The 15,612-nt window shown below is 44.0% G+C and overlaps 1 protein-coding gene across 1 annotated transcript in view; it reads right to left on the reverse strand.

The window, feature by feature from the left end:
• The window catches only part of LOC142971216 (ELKS/Rab6-interacting/CAST family member 1-like), a 95,793-nt gene that overhangs the window by 67,614 nt on the left and 12,567 nt on the right, over window positions 1-15,612 (reverse strand). The window contains exons 5-11 of the mRNA XM_076111875.1: window positions 8,309-8,565; window positions 8,050-8,221; window positions 5,196-5,270; window positions 4,499-4,654; window positions 3,637-3,729; window positions 2,522-2,689; window positions 2,228-2,395 (exon numbers count right to left, since the gene is read on the reverse strand). Coding sequence (XP_075967990.1) covers window positions 2,228-2,395; window positions 2,522-2,689; window positions 3,637-3,729; window positions 4,499-4,654; window positions 5,196-5,270; window positions 8,050-8,221; window positions 8,309-8,565 — 1,089 coding nt within the window. The remainder of the gene's footprint in view (window positions 1-2,227; window positions 2,396-2,521; window positions 2,690-3,636; window positions 3,730-4,498; window positions 4,655-5,195; window positions 5,271-8,049; window positions 8,222-8,308; window positions 8,566-15,612) is intronic.

Genomic DNA, 15,612 nt, shown 5'->3' on the forward strand with positions numbered 1-15,612 from the left:
AAAGGTTGAGCAACCCAGAAATAACAAATTGAGGAGAGAAGAGAGGGATGGAGAGCTCATGTGATGTGGTGTTAAGGGTGAACTTGGGTGGTAAAATTACAAAATGTCCCTCTCCCTCTCTTTCCGTCTGTCTTCCTTTAGCCTTGCCAGAGAGAAAGGAAATCAAGCAATTGAAAACCCGTCAGTGAAAAAATAGAAAGTCAGATTGGTATGCAACCTCTGACTCTGCTGCAGGTGAGACGCACACATTTACAGTACCACAGAGATCGTGTGTGTGTGTGTTCATACAGTAAAACTCTTCCAGCGCCTCATTAATCAACTGTTCACTTGACAGCTTGACTGACACCTCCTCCTCTCTCTCTTTCTCTCTCTCTCACACACACACACACACACACACACACACACACTTGACATTGAGAGGCAGAGAGACTCTTTGATCGTGTCTGCACTTCCTGAAACTGACAACTGCTGGATGCTTGGCGCACACATACACACACACACACACACACACACACACACACACACACATATATACAGTATTTACAAACCCAAGCACACACTCGTTGCCTGTCTTGTCCTATTTTAGTTCCAAAATTGTGTGTGATAATGTACCGGAATATGTTAACAAAACAATAACCCGCTGACGCCTCTCTTCATCCATGTTATGAAAAATTACATTGAAAAAACAAAGAGAAGAGGATGATGGGAGATCAGAAGAATTAATTCCGTGCACTCGTGGTGATTTCCTCCATGAGTAACGCACAATGACAGGTAAAAACATGAGAAGGGAAAGATGGAGGAGGAGGAGGGGGACAAAGTGGAAAAGAAGAAAGAAAGGTATTTTTAGTTTTTCCACATGCAAAAAGAGAAGAAATTATGAAATCATAAGTGCAGATTAGATAAAAGAGGAGTCAGCAGCATCTCTGTCTCCCTCTCAGACGCTGGACTGTATTCTATTTGAAGACAGCAGAGGTCATCATTTATTGAACAGGAGGAACTCATTAGTATGCATCTGATTTCATACACACTCTGCGTCTCTCCTCCCCCTCCCTGTCCTGCTTTAGGTCTGTCTGCTTGATTGTCTCCATCAATTATCTGCTCACAGATGGGGGGGGGGGGGGGGGGGGTATTTTCATGGCAAAATGGCTTGTAATGGGATAATTTAACTGTATACTGGAGTCATTTTTACACTTAATTTGTTGGATGTTAGCGTCTGAACAGTTGTCTGAACACTTCATTCCCCCATCCATCCCAAACTAGTGTTTGTGTGTCTAAGTGTGTGTGTGTGTGTGTGTGTGTGTGTATGTGTGTCAGACAGCAAAGACAGAGGGTCAGTGCTGCACATCCATCTAACTGACAGCATTACCATAGAGACACACAAACACACACACACACACACACAAACACATTGACAACTGGCCAAGAATATCCAAAAAGTATTTGTAACTCTTGCTGCCAGTAGAGCTGCCTGTCTGTGTGCCCCTCGGCCTGCCTGCTCACCTGTCTGTCTGTCGGCTCCTTAACGACACCCTGTCTTACAGCGCCATCTAGTGGTTGTAGTATCACATGACAGCACCATAATCTTGTACATGCAGATTTCAATGAAAGAGAATTATTTTTGCGTCTCCATGTACCGTATTTTCCGCACTATAAAGCGCACCGGATTATAAGGCGCACCTTCAATGAATGGCCTATTTTAGAACTGTTTTTATATATAGGGCGCACCGGATTATAAGGCACATAGAATAGAATAGCGTCGTAAGCGTGTCTCTTGAAAGGTGCCATTTTGGGGTCTTTATACACACAAGTGGTGTTGGACTAGGAGTAAGCACAGTACCGGTGTTTACCGCGGTGCGGCTTTGTAGTTTACCAGTCGTACTGAAACATTTTGACAGAGCGCCGTGTACAACCAGTATGGATCAACCAATTAACCAATTGATCCATATATAAGGCGCTCCGGATTACAAGGCGCACTGTCGTTTCTTGAGAAAATTAAAGGCTTTTAAGTGCGCCTTATAGTGCGGAAAATACGGTATATAACCATTTTAGGCAACAATTAAACATTTTCATTTAAATAAAAATAGCCTCTTTGTATTGATAACTATTAAAATGTAGTCTAGTTGGGATGAGATCACAGTAGCGGATCAGGATCATAAAGGTTTTAACTTTGCATTATGTGCCACCAAATACTTTGATTTGGAAATCAAGCACCTCTGTGTTTCCTTACCTTCTTCTGCAGCACGTTGACTTTGCGTTCCTTGACGTCCAGCATGTCTTTGAGGTCGCTGATCTCGCCCTGCTGAGTGCTTTTCTCCTCCGTCAGCTCTGATATCTGCCCACTCTTTTTAGCGAGGAGGGACTCCTTTTCCTCTAGACGGAGACGCAGCGCATCCACCTGTGCACGCGTAATTAAAAGTGAATGGAAAATGGATATCAACAAACCAAAGATCGATTTCCTCGTGATAACAAGCGATAGCACCATTACATACAGCGACAAGTACTCGTCAAAGAGTAACTGTACCTCGGTCTGCAGTATAGCGGCTCTCTGTTCCTTGGCAGTGAGGGACTCCTTGAGTACGTCCACGTGTTGTTTGCTGTCAGAAAACTGATTGTTCAGAGTTTCCAGTTTGGTCCTGAAAGCCAAAAGCTCGCTGTCCTTACGACCCAGATCCTGCTTTGCTTGTTCAATCTGAGTAACACACACACACACACGGCATTACACCAAGTTCGGGGTTTAGTGCCTTGCTCAAGGGTACGTACTGATAGATCATCAAAGAGAGGAGCTGTAAAAGCTCTCCTCATCCACATTCAATTGAATATAATGTGAGTAAATTGAATTGTGAGTGGATTTCTACAAGAGCTACAGTGTCTGTGAGTTCCATCAAGTATCATTTTCCCATTGAGGTCTTTCTATCATTTTTCCTAATTTCTCACCTGGAATCCAAACTACAGGTAGACGCACATTAAAGTCAGAGCAGTATAATAAACCCAGTAAAACATATGCTGTGCTCCTCATATACTTATCTTGTACTGTACAAGCAGGTCAGGGTCAATTCTTTCAGTTATCCCAAAATGATAAAAAAAAGAACAAAAAACATGAAAAATGTTTAATATCTATAAGTGGCAGTTAAAGTTCCTTCAATCTCAATGAGGTGATTGGGAGGGAATTTAACTTAAGAAAAAAAAAGAATGGACCCTAACCACACAGGAAAATGAGTCCTCTAAACACCACAGCAAACTAGTTCAAGTCACTATTTGAGAGAAACCTCATGCGAGAAGAAGGAGAAGCAGGTTAGAGATATGCATTATTGTGTCACAGCCCTGCTGGATTCAGTTATTGTACAGTTCAGACTGCTTTTAAACAACTATTACTGGCAACAGCCGTCGGTCATAGATAGAATGGGAAGTGAAGACCTCCTAACCTGTTCATATGACCCAAACGGCACACAGAAAATGATTGTTGTGTTGAGTTATAGTTGCTTATTGCTGTCTGAACACACACTCACACTACTGGGATTCTACTGAGAATCTACTCAAGCGGCAGCCATTAACCAGTCGACCTGGGAGACGGAAAGAGCGGGAGATTTAGAAGTAAAGAGAGGAAGAGCAAACCGAACACGGAGGCGTGTCTCTTACTGCGGACGCCTCCCGCTGGAGCTCATTGGCTCGTTGCCTTAGCTCCTCCTTCTCCGATTGGCTGCGAGTCAGCTCCTCCTTCAGCTGCTCAACCTGGCAGGAGAGGAGGGGCGTCACCATGACCACAACAAATCAGCCGCCACAGTTCACAGAGCACACGGGCCACAAACGGCATATCCAAAGCCTCGCATGCTGAAACAATGCGTGAACGACACCCGCTGTACATCCTGCGTGTCAGCGAGTAGAACACTCTGAATGTCGAGGAGCTAGGACACTGTTGCACAGAGAGTAGTTATCTTAGTTCATAGTTTATTTTGTCGAACAAGTAATATGGGGGTTGTTGACCCATGGTCTTATATACATTTTAAGACTGCAAACATGCTGATGACGGCTGTATATATATTAAAAAAATGATGTAAGCCATTTGGCGTATTACAATAAACTTCTAAGAATACATGCTAACAATGATGAAATCGAAGAAAGAAAAGGGCGATGGAATAAAAACAAGCTGTGAATTACTTCCTTCCACGAAAAAAAAACCGCCAGAGACAAAAACAAACACATTTCAGCTTAAACAAGCAAAGAGAAGGAAACAGAGAAAAAAAACACAGACTGAATTCCCAAACTGTCTCGTCTCCCCACATGACAGAAGTACTGGTTTGTTTTAATGAGCGTGGCTCCCGCGGTAACCCTTCCTGTTCCTGACACTAAAGTTGTATCCGTCAAGTGTAAAAAAGTCTAGTTATTTCCCAGCAAGCAAAAATTTCCTTTCCTGACATGAAAGGGGGGAAAAAATGGGGAGATAAGAAGAAAAGGTGTGTGTGTGTGTGTGTGTGTGTGTGTGTGTGTGAGAATCTGTCACCTTATTCTTCATGAACTTGGAGTGGGATCTGTAGACCTCCATCTGTTTGATCTCCTCCTCCCTCTCCTCGCTGCTCAGAGCCCCGTTGGACTTGAGCATGTTCACCTCCTCCTCCAGCTCTCTCAGGCCGCGCTCCATCGAGCTGATCTTCGCATCCTGGCAGGGCATCAACATGCTCATGTTAAACGGCAAAAGACCGGGCGTGATTTACCGTGCCCGGGCCATAAATATCACCACGTAATGATTATACTCCTTTGGTATTTCTGACAGATGAGTAGAGCTGGACAGTCAATCAAAAGAAAGCTACCATGAAAGGTATCATCAGTTTGATTGAGGAGATGAGGAATAGAACGTGTACGTACATATTTCTGAAGGCAGGGAACGCTAATACTGAGTTACTAACAGATTTTACTGCCTTGATCTTTAGTTTTAGGTTGATGTTCTCAACTGAAATCATCCTGTAAAAATTCAGACTCACTAACTGCGTTACGGTGTTACCTTCAAGTTACGTATTATGATGCGTTACATTAAAAAAACAACAGTGTGTTACACTGGTTAATAATAAATACGGCCGGACAGACACTGGGTATATAGGCTGATACCTGATATCAATATTTTGGAGTTTAAAAAGAATCCGAGAACTACATATCACTGTGCTGTTGATTCTTTATGAAAGAATCAACAGCACATTGTTTACCTTCATTTCGATGACCGTCTGCAAGGCCTTGGTCTTTGTTGATTCTGGAGCTGCTTCGTATCTCCTGTGCAGCTCCTGAGGGACACAGACAGCTCGATGGTCAGCGGGCGACAGACAGGGGGACAGAGGGGGACGGAGGGAGGGGGGAGAAGGTCGCGGGCCGGGACGGAAGGCGACAGCGACCGGCGGAGAGGGATGGAGGGAGGGTTGAATGGCCGGTGTAGGCCGGGGAGCGGGAGCAGGGAAGGACGGGGAGTGATGGAGGGAAGGATGGACGGAGGAGGCCACGACGAAAGAGGGATAGTGAGGAGGACAGGAGGCGGGGAGGACGACGGGATGGCCGGAGTGGCGATGGGAGTGAAGAGAAGGTGCGGGGAAGGAGGGAGAGGAACACAGTTGGTAGTGGCGTGTAGGGGAGAAAGGAGGGGAGGGTTGGAAGGAGGGAGACACGTGGAAAGGAGGTGGAATAGGGATGGAGGGAGAAACTGGAAAAGAGGGGGAGATGGGGATGGAGGGAGAGGCGGGAATGAGGTGTCTCCCTCTCGCAGAGGCGCTGGCTTTCAGCCTCCTTGGGTCGATCCGTCCATCCCACATCCTTCACACGGGGAGGAACGCCACTAACTAAGCTCACACCGTTTCAGCCTCAAATGAGAACGAGTGACGGAATCTGACAGCCTGAGATGTTTTGAAGCCCTCAGGTTCAAATCAAATCTAAGATGCTGTTGATTCTAAAAAAAAAAACAAAGTCGTAATGAAACCAAACAATTCCGTTCAAATGAAGAAATCCAGTCGTAGGGCTTCAAATGCTTAAATATGTAACTACAGGGTGCAAGTTCCAGTCTCCTAAAGAAGCGTACAGTAACCTGTCACTAAATAACATCTAACATACACCACTAACAAAAAACACTGCAAGAATTTGGTAGATTTCCACTACAGTTCTATTCCTAAAATTGCCTAAATTGTCCAAAGATTCTCCAAAGTCCTAATTTAACGACCCTGATTTGAGCTACATGCAACGGAATTCGATCCGTCTGCGCGATGTTAAAACTCACTAGTCAGACGACGTGAGAGCAAATGGGGGGAGAAAGAGAGGGAGTGTAGTGGTAGATGTAAAGGCACAGAAAGAGAAAGAAGGGACAGGGGGAAAGAGTACGAGAGAGAGGGGGGGGGCAATGAAAGCAGAAGGGGAAGACGTAGCAGCATATGCATCACTGCTTTTCTTTAGAGGAAACACACTTAGGAGGCCGACAAAGACGGTTAATGCATCAGCCAGGAAGCACACAAACACACGTATGTGAAAGGGATAGCAGGGTGGCGTGGCTTGAGGCGCTGCATGAATGCTATGAATGCTCATGACCACACAAAACATTCTCGTACACACACACACACACACATGCCTGGGGAGTGTTACAGGTAAAATAAGAGCTGATGCAGCCATTACAAAAGTACGGCAGAAAATATTAAGCAAAACGTTTCGCTTGAATTGAATCGCTACCGAATGCTAATTTAATTTGTAGCGTTTCCAGTCTTCCTTTGCTCTCATACAGAAGTCTCACTTTGTACTGCAGCACATCAGCTCGATCCCCACTGGGGACATTTTTGAAACATTTCAAAAACAGCTGCAGGAAGTCGCATCCTGTTAATTAGTGAAATGAACAATGTCCCAAAAAAAAAAAAAGTGTCAGCAGTTCGGCAGGAAGTCCGCAACACAACCGCATGACAGACACTTCATTATTTACTTCAGTGATTTCTACTTTAACCCATATGGAAACTATTCTTCAGATATTGCATAATCTTATTCCGGGTTTCCTGCTTTGCCACTAACAATGTCTGAAGGCAAATACTGTCAAAAAACAGGAACTCTGTCCAGCACACTGATGCAATGTGAAGCAACGGCCAGAACATGTGTTAAGAGAGCTGTAACTGTGTCTCCTAATTATGTTTTAAACCCTTTCAGAGAGAACATCATCTTGCTTCATAACTCTCTTTCTCAGTCATTTGCTGCCTATGATACATGTAATTATGCATCACTTGCTCTTGTGTGTGTGTGTGTGTGTGTGTGTGTGTGTGTGCGTGTGCGTGTGTTTAAATGCATTTCTCCTGTGGTGCGTTTGGAGGCTGGTCTGAGATCAGTTATTTTTTGTAACAAGACAACTCAACGGTTTATGTGTAAAAATATACTTATCACACATATGTATTCATATCTATTGACTGTTTAATAAATGTTTAATTTTCATTCATTCCATGTCTGTTACACTTTTTTGAATCTCAATGAAGTTTATTTTTTTTCATTTTTTTATTCCACTTACTTGTTACTTCATTGAATTTAAAAAGTGACTTACTGCTTAGAAAATAAAAATAGTGCTGAATGAATGTGTCCAGAAAAGATGTATCGAAGGTATTTTGTAGACTGAAATAAACAAACGTCCATCTTTGATAATTGTTGTTCATTAAGAACATCTCTCCACTAGAGGGGGCTGTTGTATAACTGACTTGATGAACTGAGAGTAAAAACAGCTGAGAGACAAGAAGAGAGACAAAGTAGAAAAAACAGGATACAGTGTGCATTCCTGTTCATTTGTGTGTGTGTGTGTGTGTGTGTGTGTGTGTGTGTGTGTGTGTGTGTGTGTGTGTGTGTGTGTGTGTGTGTGTTGATGTTTCTGTGTTGTATTATAACTGAACTATGAGCCAAGACTGGAAGAAACCAAGGGCTTTGCCTGGATATGACATAGTTTGATTTGCACACACTCACATCTGGCTGTACACAAAGACACACACCCTCACACACACACATGGGAATGCTTGGGTTCCTCCCTGGCCCGTCACACACACAGACACACACACACACACACACCTCTCTGAGTTGTAGCGTCTCCTTGTCTCTTTGCTCCATTAGGCCCTCCAGCTGGTGGATGGTCATCTCAGCATCGGCCAGTCGCCTCGTTCGTTCGTGGTCCTCCTCGGTTGCCCGTGACGACAGGCCTTTGCTCTGCAACATTTCCAGTAACTTCTTTATGGATTCGTCCCTGTTAGAAAGTATAATATATTTAGAGCCCACACGTCACACGTTGGCAGCAAGAACAACTTACGTAACAGTCGTTTTCCCACTTTACCTGGCAGTTAGCGTGTGTTTCTGTGTGTCTATCCTCAGCTCCATTTCTTCCACGGTCTTCCTCAGGAGGAAGAGCTCTTTCACCTGCCGCTCGTACTCGCCGTGGAGACGCAGGAAGTTCTCCTCCGTCATGTCCTGAGGGGAGATGGGCTGGTTGGCGAGGTGAACGGACTCGGTGTAGTCGGACTGGAAGAGCTGGTTGAGGTCTCGCTGGATTCGGAGCTCGTCCTGTAAAGCCTGGATGGAGCACTGAAAATGCTGGAGGAAGAGAAAGAAGTCCGACTTTTAGACTTTTAAATGCAAAAGCTAACACGGGAGTGTGGCACGTTGTGGTGAGGCTGCTGAGGAGTGTGATAGAGTACGAAGTCTAATAAGGCTAATAAGTAGTTAGTAGATCTTTCGTATAATTTGGCGCCATTTAAAGCCTTGAAGGACAACAATAACATTTTAAAACCATTGTGAAAAAGAACTGGAAGCCTGAGTTGAGGTAATCGGTAAAGAAAAGGTTGGTGACGTGAACGTGTAAAGCCTAAAGAGGCACGTTATGAGATTGAGCTATACAAATAAACATCACCTGACTGCAGGGATCCATAGATCAATGTGCTCATCTAAAAAAAACTGGGTTCCATCGATTTGTACCTGGACCAACACATACATTGAGGCTGTTTTTTTTGAGTGACTGGCTGACTGACACAGTATGAGTATGTTATCTGGAGTAAGTGAGTGTGTGATAAAAGTGTGTTGGCAGGTTAGTATCACTACCATTATGGTTGAGGACAATGTGACATGACTACCTCTGAGTCAGACAAAGAGTTTAAACTGTGTGTGTGTGTGTGTGTGTTGTCACTATGATGTCCTCAGGCTTTTGTAAAATGCGTCACACATAACCTGAACAACAGCCAGGCCATACAAGAACACAGGTAGCACGGTGCTGAGGGAGAAGTGCATGGATGAGAGTGGAAGTGAACGGGAGATTCAAATAGAAAGGTAAGAAGGTTAAAAAAGGCAGAGATGCTATCGCTCCCTTGCAGCTATCGTTAATCAACATTGACGAGGGAGAGAACAAGATTAAAGGAACAGAGAAAGAGACGGATGAGAAGAACCGTTCTTAGATATAAAAGAAAGGAGAAGAGAAGATAGTGATCACAAACACGCTTTATTCTCTCACAAACAGACAGAGGACGGGATGAAAGGTACTAGGATAATACCACAGTAACTGTCTTTTGAGACGGTAGCTCTGCTTCATGTTGCACGACAGCCAGGGCGGCGTCTCCTGCTTTGTCTTGTTCTGTTCAATTTTATATTTCCATTGAGACAGATGTACACAATATAGCAGTAAAACACAAGTATTTTTCTCTTCTTATTAGAGTACCGCGTTTGTTTCGTTGTGGGTTTGTCTGCTGACTCATACAATAGCTCTTCACACTTGTGTGTTGATGGCTGACATTTATAAACAGACAGACAGACGGACAGACAGACGGACAGACAGACAGACAGACAGACGGATAATCTTTTCCCTCTCTCTGGTTCTCCATGACAAATAAAATACCTCTTGCTCACTGAAACGCAAATCAGTGTGTCGCTAAAGTCAAGCAAATACAGTGTGAACACACACAACTTCAAAGGTTTACATTTTAAGAATTCAGATTCTCACACACACACACACACACACACACACAGAGGCTTGTGCCAGTTACGTTACTCCCTCCCAACACACACACACTCTGCTGGAATGTAGAGCTGAGAAAAGCCAGACCATAGGCGAGAAAGGAGGAAAAGAGGGAGTGAGATACAAAAAGGAAGCAGGAAACAAAAACAGAGAGGGAGATGAGGAGATAAGAACATGAGGAGAAGGCAGCGAAAACAACACGTTGATTGTGTCCAGCAGAAACAGAAGAAGGGATGAGAAGAGGAGGAGAGAGAGAGACAGGGTCGGAATACAAGTTGTGTTTTTCTTCTCGGTTTCTGCTGAGTCGTCTTTTGCTTCCTCCCCTTTGACCCCGTCAGACGCCTCCTGATTGCAGAGGTCGGGGTCGCCACTCAAAACGGAGACAGACATGCAAACACGCGGCCACATGTGACACTGTGAGATGGACACAGCCACAGCACGCTGAGCAAACAACGTTACGAAATATTGTATTGAAAAATAACGTATAGGAACATCGGAAGAAGGAGAAATAAATGTGAACAGTGTACTAACACACAAACAACAAATCAGATGTCTAAGGGAGGGACGGATACATTCTTCAAGCTGACGTAAACCAGCTCAAGACAGGAAATGATCTGGATCCCAGCGACTTTCAAACAAAACAAAACTTGTGAATTTTGTCTTTAACTGTCTTAATGTTCTTTATTTACATGAATTCATAGCGACAGGATAGGATTGAATTTAGGAAAGCAAAGGAAAGACACATCTAATCTTAACAAATTAACGATCCCTTGTTTATTCTAATGAGCATTCTACAGAATTCTAAAATAAAAAGAAGAAAAGAAGAGAAAATCCGTTTGCGACTATGGTGACAATTTTCACCCCCCCCCCCCCCTCAGGCCACTGCTCATCTGTCATTCAATATTAACCATCTCTCTGTTATTACTCCTCCCTCTCATCCCTCGATTATTCTGCGCTCAAACGGGTGAGTCACGCTCACCCCCCCCCCTCTCACAAACAGACACACACTGTGACATGAAACACATACAAACACACACAGAGCACAATAATGCCCACAGCCAGACGTAATGTTGGAGGCAGCGGTCGTAATGACCGTGAGTTTCGCCCACTCAGGTTCAGACAACAGGCAGATTAACACACTCTCTCTCTCTCTCTCTCTCTCTCTCTCTCTCTCTCTCTCTCGGAGGATAAAGCTGGAGGATAAAGAACATAATGAAGAGGAGGAAATACAATTTAAAAAAGGAGAGGAATGAGCCGAAGAAATCCCTTGTTTTCCAAAAGACGCAGAGCAAGCCGATGGAAGAAAATAGTATCAGATTGTGTATAAGAAGGAAGACAAGAATAAGAACGGATGAAAGAGATTACACGAGGGAGAGAATGAATGAATAAATAGCCGAGAGAGGAGAGAGAGAAAGGGAGATTCTGACCCTAATCAGTCACTTTGAGATGCAACATCAGGGTCAGTACAGTACAGGAGTGGGTTTAAAGAAACATTGCATCTGCCACGCTTATTTGACATTAACACATTACAGACGTCAAGCTCTCTGAACCAGCAGATAGACCGCTATCTATATCTATAGATATAGATATAGATATATAGATATAGATTTTAGAAGGGCAGAGTAGAAAGAAAAAGCAGCAGAAGAAAAAGGGGGAGTGACTGTACTGTAATTCTGTTCATTCCTCACTAACTCTTCCCAAACCCACTCCTTATAAGGAAAGACATGGCTACCATAGCACTCCACACACACGCACACACACACACACACACACACTGAGGGAGGGAGAAAGTGGAGAGAAAATTCACACAATCACAGCCTTGTAGGAAGAGAGGGAGAACTAACCCCTCCGCTTCCTACAGTTTCAAATCTCTCTCTCTCGCGCCTCTTATTTCTTTCCGCTGTAAAATGCACACTTTGTAAATGAATAAAAGAGGAAAAGTGCCATTCCTCCCTCCCTCCCTCTCTCTCTCTCTCTCCCTCTCTCTTCATTAAAGTTAAAGTTGTATAGGACTCCTGAGTGTAGAGAGCTCCTCCTGTATTCTCTCCTCCTTCCTCCTCCTCTCTTTGTCGGTTAAATTCTCTCCACGAATCTCCGTCTTGCTCTTCTTAATCCATTCATCGCCCCCTCTCCCCACTCCCCCTCGTCCATCTGCCTTCCCCCCCCCCCCTCTGCTATCATTCCCTGTATTTGCCTTATTCTCTCCATCCCTCCCTTTCTCTTCCTCACCTATCTCTCCATCCCGACTAAATAAGCACACAGGTTTGAGGACCATCTGTTACTGATGAGCATTCATGTGTGAAAAACACACACACACACAAAAGCCGCCCAACAAATAAACACACACACACTGCAGACAATGCAGAGATAGATTTAAAAAAAAGCATTTTTGGAGGTTTTTATCTTTTAAGTTAGGACATTTGAACTGTAAAACGTGGGGACAGTAAGTGTGCATGAACGTGGACACACACACACCTACAGTATGCTAATGTCAGCACACACACACACACAGACACACAACAAGAGAGGAATAATGAGTCATAGGTTGGTGAGCAGAGGATGGAAAGATGTGCAGACGGCAGGCAACAGAAGGAGGACGAGGTAGAGAGAGAGAGAAAGAGAGAGACAGAGAGAGAGAGCGGGTTGTCACTGTGTTTTAAAGAACATTGTATCACGTATCAAAGACAGGCTGAAAAAAAAAATGACTTCTCAAAACTTTGCTGAGGCTGCACGCTGTCTTTTCCTGAATCATATTCTCTCAGCCAAACACATTCACACTCACATCTGCCAAGTCCATCCTCAGTCCCTCCACTATCGACTGCAGAGCAGCCAACATTTAGAGAGAGTCAGGCTCTTCCTCGAAATGTTTGACTAAACCAGCTGAGAGTCTAAAACAACCAGTCATTGTACCCAACATCTAATGAAAGGATGGGTTCCAAACATATATATTAGTCTCTCTCTCTCTCTCTCTCTCTCTCTCTCTCTCGGGAGGACACAAAAATATCCTTGGCTAAATTCCTCAAAATAAACAGTTTGCCCGTTCAATGAGGCCATCATCAGATGTTGATGACCAAACACACAAACCTATCTGTCTAATGAGCAAGTCTGCTGATTTATGTAGCTCTGCAGCTCAGAAGCGTGACTCCTGAGGAATGCACACAATGTTTGCAGAGGCCATGTGTGTGTGTGTGTGTGTGTGTGTGTTCAGCTTTATCTCTTTGACTCACTTTCCATAAACCCTTCCCTCCCCGTGCCTCATCTGTATTTTCCCTCCAAGAGATTTGTTTACGTCCACATTTTTAACAAGTAAAATTCAGATTCAATGTCATTACTAAACAACTAGTAATAACAAGACAATAAATAACTATTTTCATCTACTCTTATCCTTCCTTTTATTCATCCTACATTTCCTAGAATTTCCCCATTCTCCCTCCCTCCTTCTTCATCCCTGACTCCTCTCTTTAAGTCGATCTATCTCTGCCATCTTTCCATCCGCCCTCCTTTTCTCCACCCATTTCTCTCCTGTCACATCAGCGTCCATCACTCCTTCCATTTCTCTACATTTCATCTGCTGTTTTCAGCTCAACCCTCCCGTGTTGTCCATTTATCTCTCCTCCTCCTCTTCCTCCCTCCTCCTGGCACTCATCCCCAGCATTCCAGTTTGATCCATCCTTCTTAACCACTTTCCTAATTTCCTCCTTCTTCCTCTCTTTGTTTAACACATCTTTACGTCTCAATCCATCTCGGTGATCCGTTCTCCTCCTCTTCTCTTTCTCTCGGGTCTATGCTGGTACAGGGGATGCCAGGCGAAGCATTTTTTGCAGCCAGCTGGCACAGCAACTCGAGCTGGTACCACTTTGTTTCTTTCTGTACAGTAAATGGGAATCTCACAGAGGAAATACTTGGCATGAACCCATGAGGACAAGCTCAACACCAGCTTGGAGTAATGGAATTAGAAAAGATAGATTCTTCATTTTCAAATCCAGGTGTAATAACTTTAAGTGCTGAGTGGTGATTATAACTTTTTTACCCGGTCAGCACACAAACAATATTTACAGTTATGTGTTGTAGTGCCATTTGTCTTTCATTTAGGACTGTAGTTGATTCTTTATTTAGTGTGCTCTTACAAAAACAAGTCAATAACTGTCTCTGGGATTTTAATTGAACTGGTCGCAGATGGTTTCAGCATTTCCACGGAAAAGAAAATCTGAGTTCTGGTGGCATTGGTTTAAACGTTAACCCGAAGTCCTGATTTACTGCCGTGTTCAAAAAGCAGGAAAATACACTCGAGTGCCAGTCCGTGTCTCCTTCTCTCCCGTCTCTCTGACTTTGTCGCTCTCAGCGAAGAAAGAGGGGAAAAGGGGGAGAAAAATGGAGCGCGGCAAATAAGGAGGGACGAGAGAGGAATCACTCCGTCTCCGTCATCCCGCTCTCGACCTGAAGGTAAAGCGTTGCCCAGGTGTAACGGGCACCGTGCTCACCTGCCTGTTTGTGTCAACCTCCTCGCTCTCTCTCTCACACACACACACACACACACACAAACGCACACACACACACTGAGAGAAACAGCTGGCAAACCACCAGACCTTTTGCCACTTCAAGTCTGCCGAAAATAAAACACAACCTCTGGGCTGAAGACGAATGTTGTTTTGACATTTTGAAAAATCCTTCACCAATACGATAATGTGATCTTACTGAACGTGACGAACTGAAGACAGTCTCATTGAGGCTTCATGAATCGTCCTAGAGGAAGAGGAGACATGTTTTCTCCCTCCACTGCAGACGCACACAAACCCGTATACCTTTATTCCAGCACCTTGAGGCTAAATTATTAAAACAGTGCTGCACTTTCTCAGACACACGCATGCACAACTTCTGACATCACACCACTGCCACTTCCACTTCCATTAAAGTCGCACAAATTGTTGCAAGACTACTAAAAACACACACGCTTGATACAAAATATCGACGGTAGCAGCAGTCATACGCGATACATGCACAGAAACAAGCATGCGTGTCTGTCTCCATGTCGTGCACACGTTTGTACACACATGCAAATACAAAAAAACACAATTATGAACATGCGGGCGACTGTGACACAAACACACACAGACACAAACACACACACACTCGTGTATGCAAAAAGTCCAATCGCCTGCCAACAAACACGCAAGGGCACAGATTCCCTCCTGGTACAGTTCTCTCTCTCTCTTTCTCTCTCTCTCTCTCTCTCTCACACACTCCCACAGTCACACACAGGCCGGTTATGACGTCGGATGGCTCGCCTGGAGTACAGTAGACGATAGAAACGGACAGACAGAGTGCTTATTGTTCAGCTGGTACGATTCAGTGCTGAAGACGAACCATGTCGACCAGTCTGTTCAAAAACTTTACCTCAGAACACATTAATTAAGGTGCTCAATATGCACATCGTTTTGTGATCATTTCATTTAGATTTCAGACATAAAATAACGGCATTAGCAATGTGTCATACTAGCTTTAAGACATGGATCTATTTTAAGCAGACTATGGAAACAGTGATGCTAAGTTGAACTCTGGATGTCATGGTTACAATCATGAATGCTAATTGCTGCTTGCCTTCTGCTTGAGCGTATATATGTTTATTAAGTGCAAAC

This window comes from Anarhichas minor, unplaced genomic scaffold, assembly GCF_050575085.1.
Source record: "Anarhichas minor isolate MPS153535 unplaced genomic scaffold, ASM5057508v1 ptg000045l, whole genome shotgun sequence".
Taxonomy (NCBI): Eukaryota; Metazoa; Chordata; class Actinopteri; order Perciformes; family Anarhichadidae; genus Anarhichas; species Anarhichas minor.